Here is a 23,227-nt window from a genome sequence, read left to right on the forward strand (position 1 = left end):
GAGTCTAATTCTCTAATGACCCTTTTTTGTGTTATTTCAAATCTCAGTAGCTGTCTTAGCAGATGGTTCCCACCTGGTGCAGAGCAGCCGCCCGCGTACCTGCCAGGTGCACAGGGGTTGGTGCGATGGCACCTCGCTGACCCCGCAAGGGAGGCGCTTTGCCCTCTCTCCATTCTGAGCTCAGGTACTGTCTGTCCCTATTGCTGACTCAATTAATTACCTCTTCCCCCTTCCTCTCTTTTTCTTTGTGACAGACCATAAAACCATGGGAAACGCCGAAAGTCAAAATGTGGAGCATGAGTTTTATGGAGAAAAGCACGCCAGCCTTGGGCGCAAGCACACGTCGCGCTCACTGCGCCTCTCGCACAAGACGCGGCGCGCGCGGCACGCCTCCTCCGGGAAGGTGATCCACCGCAACTCCGAGGTCAGCACGCGCTCCAGCAGCACCCCCAGTATCCCCCAGTCCCTGGCTGAGAATGGCCTGGAGCCCTTTGCCCAGGAGGGCACCCTGGAGGACTTCGGCAGCCCCATTTGGGTGGACCGTGTGGATATGGGCTTGAGGCCGGTCTCCTACACCGATTCCTCTGTCACCCCCAGCGTTGACAGCAGCATCGTGCTCACCGCTGCGTCTGTGCAGAGCATGCCAGACTCTGAGGAGAGCCGGCTCTATGGGGATGACGCGACATACTTGGCTGAGGGTGGCAGGCGGCAGCATCCCTATACCTCCAACGGGCCCACGTTCATGGAGACCGCGAGCTTTAAGAAGAAGCGCTCCAAATCTGCAGACATCTGGCGGGAGGACAGCCTGGAATTCTCACTCTCTGATCTGAGCCAAGAACATTTAACAAGCAACGAAGAAATCTTGGGTTCCGCTGAAGAGAAGGAGTGCGAGGAGGCTCGGGGGATGGAGGCTCGGGGGAGCCCGCGGCGGCTCAGCACCTGTCAGCGTGCCAACTCCCTGGGTGACTTGTACGCGCAGAAAAACTCCGGGGTGACAGCGAACGGGGGACCAAGGAGCAAACTTACAGGCTGCTGTCGGAATTTGGTATCTGATATCCCTGATCTTGCAAACCATAAGATGCCACCAGCAGCTGCCGAGGAGACGGCTCCGTACAGTAATTACAACACACTCCCCTGTAGGAAATCGCACTGTCTTTCCGAAGGTGCCACCAACCCACAAATTAGCCATAGCAACAGCATGCAAGGCAGAAGAGCAAAAACAACTCAGGTAAAGTGACTATGCTCGGTTTCAGTATTTTGGAGATGGTGCATGGCTTTCTCTGTGCATGGCTTTCTCAGTGCATGCCTTTGCTCATGGAAGACCCCCCCTCCCCCCGCCCGCCTTGATCTGTCTTTAACTTGTGGTGGCTGGCGGCTGCAGCGGGCGCTGCTTCTCGAAGATTTGTCTCTCTCCTGATTTCCCCCCGTCTTATAATGCTGTGGTTAAGGGGTGGGGATTAGGAACGGGTGGGGGGTGCTAGGAGTGGAAATCAAGCTGATAAGTTCAGATTGGAAAACTGCCTGTTCTTAACAACTCCGTTCTTGAATAGCATCTCACTCACTCGGAGCTTACTGTAATCTGAGGTCCTTACAGCGGGCAAACAGGCAGGCGGGCTCTTGTGTGTTTATCCCTTTGGTGCAGCAGGTGGGAAGAGGTTTGTCTGAAGCTCCTTTGAGGGGGTGTTTTTAATTCAGGGCAGGTGTGGGTCATTTGTCCGATTCTGGTGGAGGTTGGCAGCTTTTCTACCTTACCAGGAGCCATTTCAATTTCCTGTTCCTTGCGTGGCCGGCCAACCGCGTCTCAAGAGGGAAGTGTAGTGGAAGGAATAACCTTGGGTGGCTTCCAGGGCCTCCTCTGGAGCCAACGAATTGTCCGACCTTGTGCAAACCCTGACTTCTAGCTGCTCCTCTAAAAAATGGGGCCAAGCCCCCTCTTTGGGGGTCTAGTGCCTGAGAGAGTGGCTGTGCCAGTTTTAAAAAGAGATTTCTTTTAGTGAAGTATTTCACCAGTGAAAGAAGGTCTTGTTAACTTAATTGATAGTTAATTAGAATGAATAGGTAATAAGCTGTCAATCAGTTCTGCATGTTTCATTTATTTTCGGGTTTCACCGTTGCTTGTAATAAGGAAGTGTTGACTTGTGCTGAAGGTGGGGAGGTAGTTTGTGTGATGATGGTGCTTCCAATTAGAAACCCCGATTTGGGCCCATTTGCCCTGAAAGGCATGCCTGGTACCCTGTGACCAGGTGCACTCGGACCTCGCCATTAGAGGGCGGTGTTGCCCCCTCTGACTTTGCTTCTTTGCACACCAGATGAAGAGGGGCTAAATGTAACAGTCTTATGGAGGTTTATGAGGAGTGCTGGGGGAGTAAAGAGAAGTGGCATCACAGTCTGCCTGATCAAAGGCAGCTTTGGCTGGTGATGCTAGAGCTGGGCAGTTAGGAGTTAAATCCTGGCTGTATTCTTGTTATCATAAAGTTAGGGCAAGTTAGTTTCTTCAAGCCTTAATTTCTTAATCTGTGAAGTAGAAGTAATAGGTTTTTTTAAGAGAAAGGAACAGAATAACTTAGGTGAAGCATGCTATCTGTTACAAAAGAAAGAAATCATTAAGGAGAGTTTAAGGCGCCCTGATGGCATAGTACGTGATTGATCAGACTGTTTACCGAAAGGGCAGTGAATCCACCAGCTGCTCCACAGGAGAATAATGTTGCAAAAATGTCCAAGCTCAGAAGTCTGATGGAAGGTTGCCATGAGTTAGAATTGACTTGAGGGCAGTGGATTAGGCTTTTTGGTTTGGGAAAGAGAATTTGGGAATTGTTTTAACCCTGTGTGTGTGTGTGTGAGAGAGAGAGAGAGAGTGCGCGAGCGCATTAGGCAAAGACCCAGGATACATTTGCCTTATGTCATAGAAATAAAGATGATCAAAGGTTAGTTCTGCGTGTTGGTGGAAGTGAATGTGAAGGTTGAATTTTGAGGCACTACTCGACTGATTCTGATGAATTTTGATGCCCATTTCTGATTTGAAGTGAGATTTTCTGACAGAATGACCCCATGAGCCTATCTTTCTACCTGAGAGGAACTCTCCCACCCACCCTGCTGGCAAAGTGCTGACACTTTGACAGCTGGGATACAGCCTATGGCATGGTCTCTTGAAAATTACTGCTGTCTCTGTCTTGAGGGAAGTCAGACTGGCTTTGTAGGCTTGAAGCAAAGAGATGGTCGACTGGCCTATGAATGGTGGTAAAAGATGCATTAGCGTGCTTGATTGTCAACCAGACATATCACCTGTGAATTTCACGTCTACCTGGAATAGAAAGTTAGCACATTTTCTGGGGATGATCTGGTGGCTATAATCAGCTTTTCTACCTCTGTATCCAGCCGTTCCCCACTGGTGAGGGAGAGAGCCCTTGAACCCAGGACAATGACTGGGAGAGTGGCCTAGTGCTTCTTGGATTCATAGATCCTGCCACTGAAAACTCGCACGGTAGTTGTTGCATCAAATTTCCATTCTTTGGCTAGTTGCCTTCCTAACATTGTTAATGTATGGAGGTGAGATCATCTAAATGTGGTGTCTCATAAAGGCACTTCTTCAGCAGCTTAATGTGAATGCAGAGTGTGGTGGACTAACATTCGCAAGAAATGCGTTTGCATCATAACTTGGCTGCTCAAATGGGGTGACCTTGGACCAGTCACTCAATCTTGCTGTCCCTGGGAATGATGCCAGCCACAGCCCAGGCTGTTAGGAGCACCAAATGGGATCATATGTATAAAAGCCGTTTGCAGAGTCCATTCCACATGGACTTTATATATTGAGAGTCGATCTCGAGTGACTTGAAACAAGCTCCAGAACTGTGCACAACAACGCCTGTCCACCCACACTTCATCGTCTTGGGCTTGGCGTGTGCATCCAGTGTGTTTCTCCAGAGCCCATTATGTCCCAAATAGTGTATTTTAAGAGGCAGTGGGTGGAGAAGCTTCCTTGAAAAGAATTCTTTTCTTTTTGGTAAGAGTTCTTGACCTGCGGGGCCTCTGCAGCATGACTGGACCATAGATGGTTGGATCATGGATGTTAAAGTCTCCTCATCTGCCCTGGTGATGTAGTTAGTTGAAACCGTAATCATCCTGTCAGCACTTTTACTCCCCAGAAAAGAATTCCTGGCGGACATTTGGCCTAAGAGCATGGCCTCTAAGCCTGGAAAGAAATATGCTTTATTTGTAATAATGTGAACACTTATTTTGATTTGAAAATTATCAAAAGGGAGTTCTTGACCATTCTTCCTGTTTTTGTTCAGTAGTTGGGTGTGTTACAGAAATCTGAAGGTACTGAAGCTCAGATTTAGTTATGTACTCCTAATCTTTAGGCTGTCACTATGGCCGTCCAGTGGTGCTGCAGAAGAAAAGCCTGGCAACCTCTTTCTAACGTCACAGCCAAGAGAATCCTGTGTAGCAAAAATTCTGTTCTGTAACACCTGGAGTTTCCATGAGTCAGAACTGAGATGATGGCAACAGGTTTGGGTTTATTTACTAAGTGCTACCGTGTTGGTACAGGATAGAGGCAGGGTTTAGGGCTGTTGTACATAGGGTCGCTATGAGTCTCAAACGACTCGACGGCACATAACAACAACAACAACAACCGTGTTGGTATATAGTAAACACAGTGGTATTATTTAATTTGTATATTTGAGCACACTCACATGCCATACGTTAATGTATGTTACAGGTTGCATTCGATGGGGGCTTTATTCAGATTGCATAAAGTAGAGTTTGTGTCTGTTCATTTCTGTAGCAAATCCAACCCAGTCCACTTCTATCTAGTCAATTCCAACACCTAGCACGTCTATAGAACAGAGTAGAGCCAGCCTGCAGGGCGTCTATGGCAGCAAAGCTTGTGGCAGCAAACTGTGTCACGTCTTTCTGCTATGGAGCAGCTGGAGGTTTCAAACCATTGACCTTCTGGTTGGTAGCAAAATGCTTTCATTGCTAACCCAGTGATTTCAGTAGAAGTGCAAAATAAGCTGCATTTTGGGTATTTCTCATAGCTAACTAGTTTTTTTGACCTCAACTTTATGTTCTTTGTTTCTTGAGATCAAAAGGAGAGACATCCTGGTAATTTAGAGCTCCATCATATCTGAGTTTTCAAATTCCAGATCTGTTCTAGCACTTGGCTGCTAACTGAAAGGTTGGCAGTCTAAGTCCATCAGAGTCACCTTGGAAGAAAGGCCTGGTGATCCGCTGCTAAAACCTGAGCCACTGAAAACACTATGAAGCGTACAATATGGGTTAGAATCGGCTTCACAGAAACTGGTGGTTAGCTGGTATCTCTGTTATCTGCTGTTGATATTGACCAGTGGGTCTCCGTGCCCTCATCCATCGAGGATAGAATAAGGACTACATGCAGGCATGAAGGCTATGATTCTTAGACATAATGGTAAGGTATGGCTTGAGAATTTGTCTCTAGAGTTTGGAATTCTTGTGTATCTGAGACATTCCATGGGTGACTTGGAGATTGATAACTCTGAGTTTGATGGAGCACCCACCTCTTTAAATAGGCCCTAGGTTTCATGTGACTTGGAGCCATTGGGTATTAACTCTGAGGAACATTTCATACTCTTTTTTTTCCCTTTTTTTGGAGAAGATGAAAGAGTGTAGAGTTGTACTGAAAGCATCCCCAGGAACTGGATCAGAGTGCAGCACCAGGACGCCTCTCCAGGACTCGAGCTGGGAGGCTGCACTCACCACTAGCTTGGTATGTTTGCTTGGGTAATTTCCTTCCTTAGTATTCTGTGACATTCCCCACAATGTTGGATGTAGGATGAATTAGATAAAGCAGGTATTTCAGGCAGTTTCTGGATATTATTGACCACTGCCTGAGATGAATGTAAATGATTTAGCATTTCCACTGGTTGGAATTTTAAGACCCTCACAGATGATCCCATACAACTCTGTTACTTTTCCATGGAATGAGCAGATGAATGAGATTAAGTGGTAAGGTCTCAAAAAGGAGCTGAAATATCTAAGTCTTCGGTCCCACTGACAAGAATCTTTTCTTCTGAGAGTATAGTCCACACCCCACATCACACTCTTGAACACATTTAAGTTCAAGTAGCCTTAGATTTCAAGCCTAAAACCCTAAATTCTGGTACCAAAGCAAAAGCGGACTTGTTGGCTAAAAGAACATTATCTAGCTAATTACTGCAACCCAAAAAGAACAAACTCCAGAAGGCTTAATTTCTTATGCTTTCTTGTTTTGTTACTGCAGTAACCAATATGGCAGTTAACTACATACAGTTAATCCAGCCGTTATATGTTTGTGACTCTTTACAAAGTGATTGAGTGGAGCTATGCAAATGAGGTGCATGCAAGCCTTGTAGAGATGCCCATGCAAATAAGGTGTTCAAATCCCAGAAAATGGGTTGGTCAGTTTTACTCGGATAAAAATGAGCCTCCCAGAAATGGATAGGATATTTACTGTCTCCACTCCCATCCTCACCCCCTTAAAAACAAACAAAAAACCCACCCCCAAAAAATCCACAAGGATGGAATTTTATCCTTTGGTCCTCGACTCAGGAGGTCGAGAGCTATAACATCAAGATGGTGTAAGATGGTGAAAAATGGCGGCAGCAGAGTCCAAACTTTTGACCATAGACTCTGTTGTGAATAGGATTAAAAAATGTGGATCTTTTCCTTAGAGAATCACACAGCCATCTATTTTGCAGATAGTTTCAGGGGATATGTAAATTCTTACAAAGTTCTGGCTAAGAACTCCAGTTTATTTCCTCATGAAACATAACATTTTAGTGTGAAACCTACCAAAACAAAAAGGAAAGAAAACCTTCTCCTTTGTCTTCTTTTCGATGCTTCTTTTCTGCTTGCTTCTTTATCTCTTTTCCTGTCATCTAGGAAAGCTTTGAGGTATTTCTTTTGAACATTATCCCATCAGTTTTCAGCAAGTATATCCAACTTCTTTGGTCACAGTCATTTTGGCAGGTGATGGGGCGGAGGGTGAGTAGCTGGAGGATGGTTCGTGTCAGCAGGTGTCGGACTCTTTGCTCTCGGGACCCTCTCATTCTCTTAAAATATTTCTGGCTCTAGAGAATGTCTGCTTATATAGTTTATATCCATAATTATATATCATGTTATAAGTTAACACACATTTTAAAATATTTTAATTCCTTTTAAAATAGCAGGAGTAAGCCTATTAGATGTTGTGAAAACGGTATGTGTGATAGAGGGATCACCGCGACTGAGCTCCGCTAACTCCACGAAGGGGACAGTCCCCTTCACAACATCAACAGAACAAAACCAGCTACCGTGAGCCCAGACGAGTCCCTGTGCTCCACCTGTCAGATCATACTTGAAGATCCTCTCACGTGTGTTAATGTAAATTGGGAAACTGTGTCCTTTGAAAATGACTTTTCTAGTTTTGTATCTGAGGAGAGGGGAAGTCCATACTTCATGGCTCAATTTGTGCAGTCTCTGGTTCCATGTTTATCCTCGTACGAAGAAGAGCTGGAATAAGGCCGAGAGCCTCATAAACAGCAATGGGGAGACCCCTTGGATGTGGCCATGCTTCTGCATTCTGCGAAGCTCTGACATGGTCTCCACCAAGGAGCTTAGTAACAGCTGATAAGCATTTCACTTTTCCATTGAGCCACCTGCCCCTCTACCCCCCCCCCCCCCACACACACAGAATGTCTAGTTAGAACCATCAACTCAAAACTTTTCATTGCTATCTCATAGCTGATTCCCATCAAGTTTTGGGGAGGCAACAGATCACCTGTCTGTCTGTCTTTCATTCCCCCCCACCCCTTCTTATAAGGTCCTGCTGGTGGATCCAGACCTGCCTTGGTGTTAGCAGCACAAGCCCCTACTGGCAGCACCATCTAGTATATCTCTCTTACCTTTTCTACTTAAAAGCAAAACCAAGGGAAAGAAACCCAACCCAGTTTAATAGAAATAACTTGTGCAGGCTTGGCTATAGTCCTGGATTGGTTAAAAGCTGCAAATCAAAGTTGCGTTCTCAGAGCTAATCCCCCCTTATCTTTGAGTGCAAACAACAAGTTTAAAATTCAGAGTGTTGAAATCCAACCAAAATATATTTCATGAGAAACTGGAGTTTTTTTCTTGTTTATAGATTGTGGGGGAGAGTGAACAGCAGTTAATTCATTCAACAAAGTGCCTACCACATGCCAGTTGTTATTCTTGGCATTTGTGATCCATCAAGGAGAAAAGATCCTTGTTGGGCTGATATGGAGTTGTGTGTGGGAAAATAATTAGCATAATAAATAAATTACAGGCTCTGGAATGGGGAAAAAAAGAGCAAGGTGAGGGAGATTAGGCAGTCAGAATTGTGGGTAGCAGTTTCAAATACAGGCATTGGGTTTGGCTAATGGTGGCCTGGAGAGGACTCTTATAGGAGCTGAGGAATCTGGCCTTTGAGCTGTCCAATGGGAGCCTGCCTGGTGTGTTTGAGGGCAAGTAACAGACCAAGGTGGCTGGAGCAGAGGTGGGCAGGGATGCTGTGAAGAGGTTAGCGTGGCAATTGGAAGACAGAGATTGGGGAAAAGGAGAGATTTGAGCTGAGGCTTCCAGGATTAACTATTGCTGAGAAAGGAAACGATGGGAGAATGCACCGGATGGAGCCCTTTGACTTCTTTGGGGAGGGAGGACATATCTAGGGTGCCCGTGACCATGGCTCAACATTTTGAAAGAGTCCTGGGACGGTAGCATCAAGAGCCCTTGAAGTTGTCTTTGCAAATTGCCTAGCAGTGATGTGAGGGATGGATTAGTGGAAGGAAGCTAGAGAGAGAGAGAGAGGGACTCCTAGTGAACTATGTAACGCTAGAAAGGGGCAAGTCAGAAGTGGTTATGTGCCAGCCAACGGGTAAGAATAAGATGTGTCCCTGAGCCATGCACACAGTTAACTAGGCTTGACTCCCAACCAAAAAGTTGGCAGCTCAAGTCTAGCCAGAGGTTTTATTATCTACTTCCGTGAGGTAAAAATAAGAGGAGAACAGCTGAAAACTATATGGAGCATAGTTTTCCCTATTCTGATATATATTGGGCTGCCATGAGAGAGAGAGTGAGTGAGAGTGTGTGTGTGTGTTGTTTTCTGGCTTAGCAAGCAAAGGGGGTGGATGACTATAAGATTTGTGACACATAAATAGAAAAACAGACGAAAGGAGAGGAGATGATTCATTTAATTTACACATAAACCACTCTCCAATCAGGAATTACCTGAAGTAAAATTTTAATGTTTTTCCAACTTCCTTCCATGTTCCTTTTTAGCAACAGGGAGAACTTTGTGCCACTGTTTTGTGACTGAGAGTGTGACTCAGTCCCACTGGGAATCATCAGAGAAAAGGGGGTGGCTGTTGGAAATGTTAAAGAGAGCTTTTGCCCTGGTAAAGGAAGAAAAGAGAAAAGGTGAAGAGAAAATTCTGGAAATGTCCTAAATGAAACTGGGATATGTATAAGGTAGAAGTTATAAACTTTAGGATTGAAAATTCAAAACAATATTTTTTTAAGTGTGGTGATTACAAGTAATATTGCCCATTAGTTAGTAATTTACAGAATAAAAATAGTTGTTATCTTTGTGTATTGCTTCGTGAATGTGAAATTAATGACAAGATATTTCACACCAACTTACATCAGCCTTGGTCTGCTTAGCTCCTTTTCCCATGAGACCACAAGTTCTTCAGCTGTAAGATTCCAGAAGCAGAAGGTTAATAACTGAGTCAGGAAGTGCCTTTTCTTTGAAATGTAAGCAAGGCTAAGGATTGAGGTTACAATAATTACAGTTAACAAGTTTTTTAAAAAGTTACCATGATCCAGACACAATTCTAGACACTACTGCTAAGTTAGTTCATTCAGTCATACAGCATCTTACAAAATCTCCTATAAAATAGATACTTTTGTTATCCTCATTGTGCAGTTTAGGAAACTGAGTTACAAATGGATTAATGACTTTGTTTACAGTTGATGCTTCCTGTATTCAGATTAAGGTGCTCAGGAAGTGTAATGTGCTGCGTATTGGGCTGCTAACACAAAGTTTGGTGGGTTAAACCCACCAATGACTCTGCCAGAGAAAGACAGGCAGTCTCTTTTTAAAAAGATTTACAGCCTTGAAACCTGATGGAAATTGCTATGGTTTTACTGTATGGGTTTTGGTACTCAGATTAGGAGCCTGGGTAGCATAATAGTTTTAACATGGAGATGCAAATGGAAAGGTTAGTGGTTATAATCTACCTGATGCTTCATTGGAGGAAGATTCATTATCAAGATTTACAACATTGGGAACTCAGTTGGGGGTGGGGTAGTCACGAGGAATTGGGGTAGCCTCTGTGGAATTGTTGTTGGGTCCCCAGTGCTGCAGACACACTGTGCTCCACACCTAGCTGCAGCTTTGGCAGTTTGACCCCATCCAGCATTACACAGAAGAGAGGCCTGATGCTCTTAGAGAGTACAGCCAAGAAAACCTGCTGGAATTGTTCACTTTAACATACGGTGTCACCATCCATCCAAATAGACTATGCAGTGGGGTTGGGGGGCGGGGGGAGGTATGTAGCGTTTTATGAGAGTTCTGAGAATACCACGGGGAGATGGGTGACCCAAAGAAGCTATACTTTGGAGGATAATAAGAAAACAAACCAAAGGAGAACCATTTCAGTTTATCAAGGCAGAGACTGTTTTAATTGAAGGTTTCTGCAGGTCAAAAATTCCCTTATCCTCCTTTGAAATAAAACAAATTCTCCTATCCTGTATTTAGCATTGTAGCAAGATATATTAAAGCAAAATTAGGGTATTGAAACCAAGTGACCCAAAAAAAAGCCACAAAAAAACCTCACAAACCCAAACTAAAAATCAGACAAAACAAGGCAGTTCTTAATTGTATTTGCCTCATTGTACAAAACAGCTGACTGATCCCACCAGTCCCTAAATTGTCCGAGTACCTTTATACTTTGTGGCTGGTTCACTTTCCAGAATTGTATCACCATATCATTAACACAGAAATCCTGTCCCCTGGAGTATTTGTAAATCCCCTGTTGAAACGTTTGGAGCCTAAACTCTATAATATCAATAGTTCAGAGTTGGTCATACTGGGTTATCTTCCAGTTTTCTTGGGAGTGAAAGCCAACTAAATTTGACTCTCGTCTCCCTCCATTTCAATGGGAGTTCATTTGTGCATTTGTTGCCCAGCTGAAATGGCTAAGAAAACTCTTGGCAGCTGCCGACTGTTGTGGGCTATAGTTGGCCATTTGCACATCTAATAGGGAAGTGTCTACATTCATTTTAGGAAATTGTCATTTACAGTGGAATCTGATGAATATGTTCTGAAAATCTAACTTTAGAGGCTCTGTCATTAGGAGAACAGAAGAACCCTCTGTGTGCAATCATTGGATGTACTTAGCTGCTGACCAAAAGGTTACAGGTTCTAGTCTACCCAGGAGAATGGAAGAAAGTCTACTGGTCTGCTTCTGATAAACCAGCTATTGAAAACCCCCCTGGAGCACAGGTCTATCCTGACATGGCATCACCCTGTGCTGAATCCATTCAATGACAACTTTTCCCTTTCCCACTCTATGAGTGTGGCTTCCAGTTCAGATCTCCAAAGTCAGAGTGTGTCTGCACAAGAGAATTTCTTTTGCGTTTGTGTGTGTGTGTGTGTGTGTGTGTGTGTGTGTGTGTCTTAAGAAATCTGGGCTGTGAACCACTTTAGAAGTGCTTTCTCTGTCTAGCTCAGGCCCACCTTTCCCATGATCCCTTCAGGCTTTCAGATTGTTGTTGTTCTTATGTGCCATTGAATTACCTGTGACTCATAGTGATCCTATGTACAACAGCCCTAAACCCTGCTGTATCTATCCTGTACCAATCTTACTGTCTCTGACACACCTAAACCCCCATTGCCCCAGTCACTGAATCAATCCTTCTTATCGAGGGTCTTCCCGTCCTGCACTGTCCCTCCACTCTCCCAAGCATAACCTCCCTCTCTAAGGACTGATCCTGCCTTCCAACATGTCTAAAGTATGTCAAATGAAGCTTCAGAATCCTTGTATCCAAGGAGCAGCCTGGCTTCACCCTCTCCAGCACAGACCTGTTTGTTCTCCTAGCAGTCTATGGTATATTCAGTGCTCTTCTCCAGCACCATAGCTTAAAGGCATCAATTCTCCTTCTATCATCCCTAGTGACTGTCCAGCTCTCTGATGCATAGCAAGTAATTGTAAAGACCATGACCTGTATTAGGTGCACCTTAGTCTCCAGACTGATATTGTTGCTCTTCAGTACTTTGGAGAGGTCTCTGACAGCACACTTTTCCAATGCAATTAGTCCTTTAATTTCCTGTCTGCTGGTACCAAGAGTGTAGATTATAGAGCCAAGCAAACTGAAGATGTCAGTAATCTCAATCTCTTCATCTATCATGACACCGCCAATTGGCCCAGTGGTGAGAATCTTTGTTTTCTTCATGTTAAGCCTCAGTCCATATTTAAGGCTGCAGTCCTTGACCTTCTGCAGCTAGTGCTTTACATCCTCCTCAGTTTCAGCAAGCAGGGTTGTGCCATCTGCACAACTTTTGGATTAAGATGTATTATTTGATGCATTGTTCTAGGAGAGCCTAGATAGTAGGACACTCATCTAGATAAGGACTGTCTTGTCTCCCTGGCGTTGGTGGCCGAGCCAGCAGGGCTCCTGTGGGAATGTTCCTGGTCCAATCCTCTGGGACCAGTGCTGCTGGTAAGAAGGGGTTTCAGCAGCTGCTTCTGGGTGTGGGGGAGAGGGAAGTTCTCAGGTGTGATGTGTCCTTGAAACTGAGGTGGGTAGAACGAGGAGTCCTTCAGAATGATGACCACCTTTCACAAATGCCGTGGAAAGCTTGCATTGTGATGAGGGAAGGAAACAGCAGTCTCACTGCCTTCCTTCTGAGTAGTTGGAAGCCTTACTAGAGTGATGTGCATCCTGGCATCAGACAGTGATGGCTTTCTGGGGTGAAGCCTCAGTCAGGGAGGTAGGGGTGGGAGCATCTGATTGATGTCTTTCAAAGAGGAATCCAGAGCCTCTTCATCAACATCATCTGACAGTGGTTTATAATGCAGTCTCTCCCCACCCTGTCTGGCTATTTCTAGGGCAAGCTTAGAAATCTCAGTCTATCACTACTGGTCATTGTTGACTTGACTGATTCATGGTGCTCTTGTGTGTGTCAGATTAGAACCCTGCTCCGTAGATAAGGGTTTTTAAGGCCAGTGTTTGGTTTTGTTTGTTTGTTTGTTTTTGGAAATAGATTGTCAGCCTTTCTTCTGAGGTTTTTCTCAGAACTGGAACCTCTGGTCTTTTGGTTTGTAGCCAAGCGTGTTAACTGTACCACCCAGGACCCCTGGGAATGTGGGTGACATACCCCACTGATATGGATGACTCACAGCGATAAATGTGGAGGTTACTAGCATGTCTATGGCATGTGGATGCCTCTCATTGAGTACTCGGGTGTGGAGTACTTCTTGCAGGGGTTCATCACCATTTCATGCTAGAGTCCTGAGCTGGCTCCATGGGTACTGAGTGCTTGGGTATGTAGGACACCCCAACCTCATGACTCCTCAGGAGATGGGCTTTGGCAGCTGTAGTTTCTCAATGGGCTGAGCCATGTATCACTGGAGGCATGGGTGTACAGGAGCCTGGTTAACCAAACACTTGTGGGACAAGGCGGAGTTTCTGTCTGGATCGCAGATGGGAGCATTCCCCAGTGGTTACAGCCAGGCTGTCTGCATCCAAAGTATGAGGACTCAGCTGGGCCGTCTGGTCTCCAACCTGGACCAGTAACTTCTTCATCCAGTGATGTGACTGTCCTAAAGTGGAGCATACACAGTTTGGACAGTTGTAAAGTTACCACCTCAGTTGACATGTGCAGATGTTCAGGTCTTACAAAGAGGTGAGTATTCAAGAAATTAGCTTAGTGGAAAGAGAGACAAAGAGGTGTTCTGTAAAGGGATGGATGGTGGTGGGAGTGAAGCAGATATTGAGAGATTGTGCTCCTGAGGACTAGCTTGTTTGTTTCCATTTCTTTCCTCCTCCGCTTCTGCTTGAGTTTTCTGGTTTTAGAGCTGTGGAGGATAAGTCAAAGTAGATTAACAGCCAATTTAGCTTTTACTGGGAAAATAATGTTGTTGATAAGTGTTGTTGAGTCAGAACCTACCACAACTGACCCTCCAGCAGGTTTTTAGAGGTAAATCATACAGGAAGAAATTGCCTATCTTTCTCCCTCAGAACAGCTGGAGGATTTGAATCTTTAAGGTGACAGCACAACTCCTCAGGTCACCAGAGCTCTCAAACTTGGAACATTAGAAGGAACATTTTTGTAAATTAAGGAGAGTGGATCACAACAAATTGTGGTAACCTTGAGAATGGGAATCCCAGAACAGCTGATTGTCCTTATGCAAAAACTATGCTTGGACAAGGAGGCAGTTGTCAGAACAGAGCAAGGAGACACTGCATGGTTCAGGATCAGGAAAGGTGTGTATCAGGGATTCATCCTGTCTCCATACTTTTTTAATCTATGTGCAGAACAGATCATTTGGGAGGGTGGGCTTTATGAGGAGGAGTATGGCATCAGAATTGGAGGAAGACTCATCTACAACTTGTGTTATATAGATGACACAACCTTTTTCACTGAAACTGAGCAGAACCTGAAGTATCTACTGTAGAGAGTTAAGGACTGCAGTCTTCAATATAAAAATCCTCACCATTGCACCAAATGATAGCACCATGATAGATGGGGTAGAGATTGAGATTGTCAACAATTTCAGCTTGCTTGGGTCTGCAATCAGCACTCTTCGAACCAGCAGCCTCGAAATCAAAAGATGATTTGGATTGGGAAAGACAGCTGCCAGGGACCTCTCCAGAGTGCTGAAGTGCAAAGATGTCAGTCTAGAGGCTAAGACGCACCTGATTCAGGTCATGGTCTTCACAATTGCTTGCTATGCATCAGAAAGCTGGACAGTGACTAAGGATGACAGAAGAAGAATCAATGCCTTTAAGTTGTGATGCTAGAGAAGAGTATTGAACATACCATGAACCGCCAAGAAAACAAACAGGTCTTAGAGAGGATGAATTCAGGCTGCTCTTTGGAGGCAAGGATTTTGAAGCTCTGTCTCACATACTTTGGGCATGTTGCCAGAAGGGACCAGTTTCTTGGAGAAGGACATCATGGTTGAAGAGTGGAGGGACAATGTAAGAGAGGAAGACTCTGAATGAGATGGACTGACATAGGCACTGGGGTAATAGGGGCAGGTGTGTCCAAGACAGTGAGGTTGGCTCAGGATGGAGCAGGATTCAGAGCTATTTTGTATTGGGTTGCTATGAGTCATAGGCGACTTGACAACACATAACAACAACAACATGGCATTGAGTTTTAGACAGAATCTAGTCAAGTTCTGCCTATAGTTGAGCAATGAAGTAGTCATATTCTAGTGTAATAGGTACTGTTGTTGTGTACCATTGAGTCGAAATCAACTTGTAGCTGATTCTCCAGTAGTGTTTCAGAGACAATTAATCCTGAGAGAGAAGATTGTCTTTCTCTTTTGGAGCAGCTAGTATATTCGAACCATGTGCCTTTTGTTTGGCAGCATTATTTTTTTTTTCCACTAGACCACCAGAGCCCCCCTCATAGGTAGATACTAGAATCATGAATTCCAGCTGCCTGTCTGCTGCCAAATAGATTTCTGAGCTCCTAAGTCTTTATCTTTTAATCCAGAAAATGGCTATGCAAGGTTCTTTCCTATTCTAGAAGCTTGGAAATTGTAAGATGATGTTTTGTTTTGGAAATATTGGAGAGTGCAAAGGTTAATGCCTTTGGCTGCCAAGTTTAGAAGTTCAAGTCCACCTAGAGATGCTTTGGAAAAGACATCCTGGAAATTTGTATTTTTATGAAAATAACACATGCCTTCTATATTTATTTGCCAGCTACTCCTTCTCCCTCAGCAGGTATTTTCATAAGTGCAGCTATGCCAAAATTTTTTTCACACGCTGCTAGAAAAAAAAATAGCATAGAATGTTTGCAAAAATACCTCTTGCAGGGAAGGAGTGGCTAGTAAACAAATATGAAAAACAAATGTTATTTGCAGAAAAATATGGTATTTCAGAAACCTTAGTCATTGGAAAAAAGAAAAAAATCCTCCATAGCAGAGTTCTCTGACACACGTGAAGTTGAACCATGTCAAATTCAACTCCTGGGAAATTGGTGGAGTCGTTTTGTTCCTTATTCATATCTTAAGTCCAACTTAGAGTCTCTTTTATCAGTGAGGAATGCTATCTCTGCTGTTTCTTGTTCCCTAGCTCACAGAAGCCTGTACATCTCTTTACATTTTAGAGGAGAGAGTAATTATGGCTGATTCCTTGAGATGTAGGAAAATTAATTCAAAATTTGGAAAGTTCACAAACTCATCTTCTTCTCAGGGTTGCCTTAAATAATCACTGTTTGTCAACTTTTCTTTCCAGTTTTTGTCCCTACATCAAGAGAGGAACATATGGTAAATGTTCCTGCCAGAGAGAAATGTAGGTTGATAACATTTTCCTGTTTGAGTGGAGAATTTTATCAGCAAGTCTGAGTCCTGTGTGGCTGACCATCTGTGGTGGCAGGAGAGCAGATAGCATGAGATGGGGCAAATGCTAGTGGGGTCTGCATATGACCTACAACTGTGATTTCTTCACCTGTTCATTCTCAAATCCTCTTGAGTCCTTGGGTTTATTTGCTCAACTGGTATCTTAAAGAATTGAAGGTTGTGTCCACTCAGCAGGGCATCAGAAGATAGACCTGGCAATTAAAAAAAAAACCCCAAAAAACCCAGCCACGTAAAACTCTGTGGAATACAGTTCTCCTCTGATACCCCTGCGTCTCCATGAGTTGGATTCCAATGAATAGCAACCAGGTCTTTTAAGTTCTCTTTAGTCTTCTGATTTCACACGGATCTAAGCCCCATTTGCTCTTGAGAAAGAAGCCCAACTACCTGCTGCTGCTACCAGTAACCCCCAGCCCTTGCTTTATTCCATACCTGGCTTTGCATGACTTTAGTTGTTCCTGATGACTGTGAACCTCAAGGCCCAGACTTAGAAGTAGCCAAGAGGCCTAGATGGGGATGTGCACACAGTCCCTGTTTGGGTCTTATGTTGTACAATCTTAGTTTATATCTTGGTTCCTTCTATCTCATAGTTCCTTAGCAAAGATAGAAACCCAATATGTTCATTTTTTAAAAAAGCATATCAGATTTTTCCATTACTTTTAAAATTTCTGAACCATAATTAGCTATTTATGATGCTAATAGCAAAAAAAAAAAAAAGGTTAAAACTCCCAAAGCATGTTTCTTCGCATGGCTTTTCTATGTCAGACTCTTATCCTTGTTCTTTTGAGAAAAACAAATCTCATTTCTTCTACATAAGACTGTTGAGCTGCCGTGTCCAATATTGCTATCATCATCCTCCCTTGATTACTACCATTATTTAATTATTGTTTATGGTGATGCCTATAGCACTTTATAGAGCCATTAAGGTTCTGATTTAAGACCAGACCTGTCCGTTCCGGAAATGTTCAACTTGAGAGCAGGGACAGTGATTTGGACTCTGCAAATGTTTTTCAACCGGGAACTGATACCCCCCAGCCTCTTGGCAGTTGCACCAAGCTCTCACTTGGCCCAGGGGCAGCGAGTAGCTTGCTCTAGGCTCCTAGCATCCCGGCTCTGAAAGGACAAGGTAATTGGAGAGCCCACGGTGGAGCTGTGGGCCCCACAGACTGAGTCAGTAGCACAATGCCAAGTGAGAGGCTGCTTGTTTTCCTGAAGGGAAGCCTACGAGGGTATGAGGACCTTTACCTCTTCCTGGGACATGGGTCCTTGCTGGGTAAGTGGGTGAGGTGTGCACAAGCTACCTTTTGAGTTGCCACATGATACCAGTGAGTTCTAAGAAGGTCCTTTATTAAAAGTAGAAAAGCTATGAGCCGTAAAGACCGTGTTATGGATTGCAAACCCCGGCCCCTGAACAACCTGCTGATTAGCCTTACAATTTCTCCCGAGTTCCAAGGCAGCGGATTGAGGGCGAGGCTGCTGAGCTGCTCGGCACTCTCTGCGTGGCCGTGGGAGGTTTTCAATAGCTGATTTGCCAATTAGTTAATTATCTGAGTCAGAACAGCTGGAAGGTCTTTGAAGTGGTCCTTGGTGTTTTGTGTTGTTTTTTTTTTTGTTTTTGTTTGTTTGGTTTTTTTCTTTCTCTCTACTTCTGGCATATTTCAAAGGGATAGTGGCCATGCTGGGATGGCTTTGCATTTGCTGAGGGGCTGTGTGGGTGAGCTGGGCTTTTGGAGGTCCTAGGGGTGAGAAGGAGTGATGCATTCAGGAGAGGTGGGGATCAGCGATACCCAGTGGGTGCCTTGCTGCTACAGAGCCCCAGGCTGGGCTGACAGGAGTTCCAGGGTTACTTCTTAGCATGATGCATGTCTTCTTTTTCTCCTTCTCCACTCCCAAGGATGTTAACACCGGTGAGGGCAGTGAGTTTGCAGACAGTGGGATCGAAGGTGCCACCACCGACACGGACCTGCTCTCCAGGCGCTCCAATGCCACCACCTCGAGCTACTCGCCCCCCACTGGCCGGGCCTTTGTGGGCAGCGATAGCGGGAGCAGCTCCACCGGGGATGCAGCTCGCCAGGGGGTGTACGAGAACTTCCGGCGGGAGCTGGAGATGAGCACCACCAACAGCGAAAGCCTGGAGGAGGCGGGCTCCGCGCACAGCGACGAGCAGAGCAGCGGCACCCTGAGCTCACCCGGCCAGTCGGACATCCTTCTCACGGCCGCGCAGGGCACCGTGCGCAAGGCGGGCGCCCTGGCCGTCAAGAACTTCCTCGTGCACAAGAAGAACAAGAAGGTGGAGTCGGCCACCCGCAGGAAGTGGAAGCACTACTGGGTGTCCCTGAAAGGTAAAGAAGGGAGGACCGATGCACGTGTGATCACTGTGCACTCAGTGAGGGATGTCAGCTATCACAATCAAGCTGGAGAAGTATGTAAAGCCTGCAGTACTCATTGCCATTGGATCTGTCCCACCTCAAGACAGCCCCAGGTGTGACAGTGTAAAGCTGCTCCATAGGATTTTCCAAGGGTATTGACAGTAGATCACCAGGTGTTTATTCCCCTCCTCAGTGCCTCTGGGTGGGTGGGTGCAGACCTCCAACCTTTTTGGTTAGTGAATATGAGTAGAGACCTTCAATAACGTAACTTCCTGTTCTTGTTGTGTACCATCGAGTCAGAAATGACCCATAACTGACTCTCTAGTGGGTTTTCAGAGACAGTTAATCACCCAGGAGGAGGCTGCCTGTCCTTCTCCCAAAGAGTAGCTGGTGGATTCGAACCTCATGCCTTTGAGATTGCACGGCCGCTTCTTAGCACGAAGCTACCAGAGCTTCCTTGAATGATGTTTAGTAGTTTTCTGTATGTAACTGGTTCTGATGATACTTTTGAAGAGTTCCTTCCTTTCTCTGTCTTTCTGTATCTTTCTCTTTGTGTATCTTAATCATTTAAGTTAGTGAGATAATTAAGTACCACTGAAGGTGACCTTTTTTGAAGAGAGAAAATAATTACTTTGAATATAAAGAAATTTCTCTTTTTAGGTTAAAATTTATAGACTATCTCTGTAATTTCATAAGGTTCAATTTATTGGTTAATTGCATATCTGAACCATCTTAGAGTGTCTAGTGTTGTTGTTGTTATGTACCATTGAGTCAAAACCAACTCATAGCTGGCCCTCAGCTGTTTTCAGATAGTTGTGTGAGAGGAAATTGCACATCCTTCAGCTGAGCTGGTTTGCCACTTCTTGAGTTGGCAGCGATCCTACTTAGAGGCTTGAGGTGGTGCAAATAGTTAATATTCTCAACTGCTAATTGAAAGGTTGAAGATTTGAAATCCACTCAGATGTCAGAGGACTTGAGATGCAACTCTGAAAAATCAATGTTGTAATCATCTATAACAAATACCACAGGAGGAAGGCTTTATCAAGCAGAAATGCATTTTCTCACAGTTTGCAGGGGTGAAAGTATGAACTCTGGGTACTGGCTCAGAGGTTAGGCTTTCTCTCTCTTTTGGCTGTGGAAGAAGGTCCTTGTCTCTTTGAACTTCTGTTTGTGGGAAATCTCAGTGTGGCTTGGCCTCTCTCTTCATCTCTGCTTATTAGCTAATTTGTTTAGTTTCTTTAGTATCTCAAAAAACAGATTGACACAAAATCGACCCTATATTCTTCCTGCCTGTTTAACATAACAAAGGCAGCCTATTCCTATATGGGATTCCTATATAGAGATTAGTAATTACAATACTTAATGTTTGGGCACACGTTTCAATCATAATAGTCAGCTGTTGCAAATCCTGTGGGACACAGCTCTGTTCTGACGCACATGGGTTGCCTTGGATTGGAGCTGATTGATGGCAACTGGAAAAAGCCAGCATATTTGTGGAAAAAAAATCACTGTCATAAATTTTGCATATTTGTACATGTGTGTGTATGTGTATAGATGCATGCATGCATTTTTGTCTCATTAATAACCATAATTCTTTTTTTATGTTGTGATTCATCGTCATTAGATCTCCATTTTTGAAATCTTTGTTTATATTTTTACATGTGTCTTAGTAGTATAGAAATGATCATTTACTTGTAACTCTGTGGTTTAAAAAGAAAAAAAAAAACCATTTTTTTCAAGCAAACTTAGTTTTTGTCACAAGCTAGATTTGAAGCAGGTTGGTGTATTGGCTTGATTAGTAGGAAGGAAGGAAGGGAGGAAGGAGGGAGGGAGGGAGGGGCCTGGGAAGAAGCAGCTTGGGATTGCCAAGTGAGGTGAATGAAAGAGGCCATTTGGTAGTGGATTTTATTAACTGCCAGGCAGTGCATTTATCCAGTCATATAGATTTGGAGCAGCTACAGATGTGTTCAGTGAGGTTAATAAAACGCCTGTGTATAGATGGTCAGGCTAACTTCTTTGTGACAAGAGAACTTGGTGACTTCCTGTCACAGGTGCCAGCTACTACCTTAGTACCTGGGGAATCAAGAAAGGAATGTGTTAAATAGTAGACTCGCATTGACAGTGCCCAAGGCAAAGGAGGACTTTGAGCTGTGGTGCTGGAGAAGAGTATTGAGAATACCATGGACTGCTAGGAAAACAAACAGATTCATCCTGGAAAGGGTTAAACTGGGTGGCTCCTTGGAGGCAAGGATTCCGAGGCTTTGTCTAACATACTTTGGACATGTTGTAAGGAGGGACAGGTCCTTGGAGCGGGACATCATGCTTGGGAGGGTGGAGGGACAGCGCAGGAGGGGAAGGCCCTCTATGAGGTGGATTGATTCAGTGACTGGGGTAATCGGGATGGGTGTGTCAGAGACAGTATGATTGGCACAGGACAGAGCAGAGTTTAGGGCTGTTGTACATAGGGTCGCTGTGAGTCGCAAGCGACTCGACGGCACATAACAACCACCACCACCACCTAACACATGTAGATCATCCAAGGCCAGTGTGGCCACTCTTTGCTGTGATCTCATCCAAGGTCCAGATTCCCTCTATCTTGTTGCTCATTTACCTTCTTTCCCCTCCCCTGCCTCCACTCCTACCCCACCCCTTCCCCCGCCCCCAGGTCAGTATCTGGGAGAAGGATAAGCAATCTCCTCCTGTGCAATTTACTGCATCTAAAAACCTTGTGGAGGGTCAACTATGAATCAGTTCTGACTCAACAACACACAACAACAACATGGCCAAGATTAGCCCCTGAGTGGTGCAGATGGTGATGCATTTAGCTACTAACTGAAAGGTTAATGATTCTGGTCTACCCAGGGGAAGACTTAGTGATCTACTTGTGAGAAAACCAACCATTGAAAATACTGTAGAGCACAAGTCTACTCTTAACAATATGGAGTTGTCAAGAGTAAGAATGGATTTGATGGCAACAGGTTTGGCTGATGGTCAGCATAGCTTGCTGGTCCACATTTGAAGTTGTGGAGAGCAAGCATATCCTCAGCCCTGAAGCTAACCTGGGAGATTGATGAATTGTGTCCGCTTAGAGTCTATTGGCCAGAAATGAGTCAGACCTAGCTGCAAGGGAGGCAGGGTGATTGGGTTACTTCTGGATGACATCTGGGTATTATTGAGAGTTCTATTTCTGTAGGAGAAAAGGAAAATTAAAACTAGTAGCAGTCAACTCTTCACAGAGGACTCTTGGCTGATATTGTGGGCCTTCCGCTACTGCTACATGGCTTGTGTGTCTAATGTTGCTGCATTTTTAGTATGGAATGTTTTCATGTCCAGTTCACATATGCCAGGTTGCTCTATATTCTTGTTCCACCTCCAAGAATGTCTTACAAAGAGTCAGGTCTTTCTCTAATCCTGTTCACATTCTGAATGTCTGTCTCAGTGATTTTTAAGTTCGAACAACATTGGGAATACTTAGGATCATAATATTTTCTGTGGAAAAGCACAAGAAAAAAATGATATAGAACTTTAAATATTATTTTCTATGCTAAATAGAAATATGTGCTGACATTTTTTACATGGGAAGAGAGTAAGAATTTTACATTTTGGATAATTTTTTTCCCCCGTCTGCACACCCACCATATTCTTTCTATGTGAATGAGCTTCTGCATGGTGAGGATGGTGCAGGTCAAGTAGGGTTTTCTTCTTTTACCCGTACTGGGTCCCGTGAGTGAGACCCAACATAATGGCACCTAACAACAATGCGAGTTGGGAAAAGGCTATTTTTTTAATATAATTGACCTACTTGTGAGATCAGGTAGTCATCCTGTGCGAGCGTTTTTGACAACTACTCCTGTTCAATGTGACCTGCCTTGGCTTACCTGGGGATTGCTGGTTGTGTCTGAGAGATCCTGGGTCTTGGCCACCGCTCTGCTTTTGTCAGTGAGATGAGATGAGGGATAAAACCCCTTCCTCTTCCACCAGCCATCTATCTTCCAGCTCTCTTCATCTTCATCTTCATCTTCAGCCTCTGTTCATTGTTGTTGTGTACCGTAGAGTTGGAACAGACCCGTAGCTGACCCTCTGGTGGATTTTCAGAGGCAATAAATTGCATAGGAGGAGATTGCCCATCCTTCTCCCATGGAGCAGCTGGTGACCTCGAACCATGTGCCTTTGAGGTTGAAAGGCAGCTTCTTACCACTAGACCCCTAGAGCTCTCTGCTCATTAGAATATATGTTGTTGTTGTTGTTGTTGTTTTG

The 23,227-nt window shown here is 44.5% G+C and overlaps 1 protein-coding gene across 2 annotated transcripts in view; it reads left to right on the forward strand.

The window, feature by feature from the left end:
• The window catches only part of TIAM1 (T-cell lymphoma invasion and metastasis 1), a 177,461-nt gene that overhangs the window by 12,131 nt on the left and 142,103 nt on the right, over positions 1 to 23,227 (forward strand). For both annotated transcript variants that reach the window (XM_006886757.1, XM_006886758.1), the window contains exons 2-3: positions 255 to 1,228; positions 18,496 to 18,943. In XM_006886757.1, the coding sequence (XP_006886819.1) occupies positions 266 to 1,228; positions 18,496 to 18,943 (1,411 nt within the window). In that variant the 5' untranslated portion in view covers positions 255 to 265. The remainder of the gene's footprint in view (positions 1 to 254; positions 1,229 to 18,495; positions 18,944 to 23,227) is intronic.

The sequence above is a fragment of the Elephantulus edwardii genome, unplaced genomic scaffold, assembly GCF_000299155.1.
Source record: "Elephantulus edwardii isolate Elephantulus edwardi_28Jun2011 unplaced genomic scaffold, EleEdw1.0 scaffold00051, whole genome shotgun sequence".
Taxonomy (NCBI): Eukaryota; Metazoa; Chordata; class Mammalia; order Macroscelidea; family Macroscelididae; genus Elephantulus; species Elephantulus edwardii.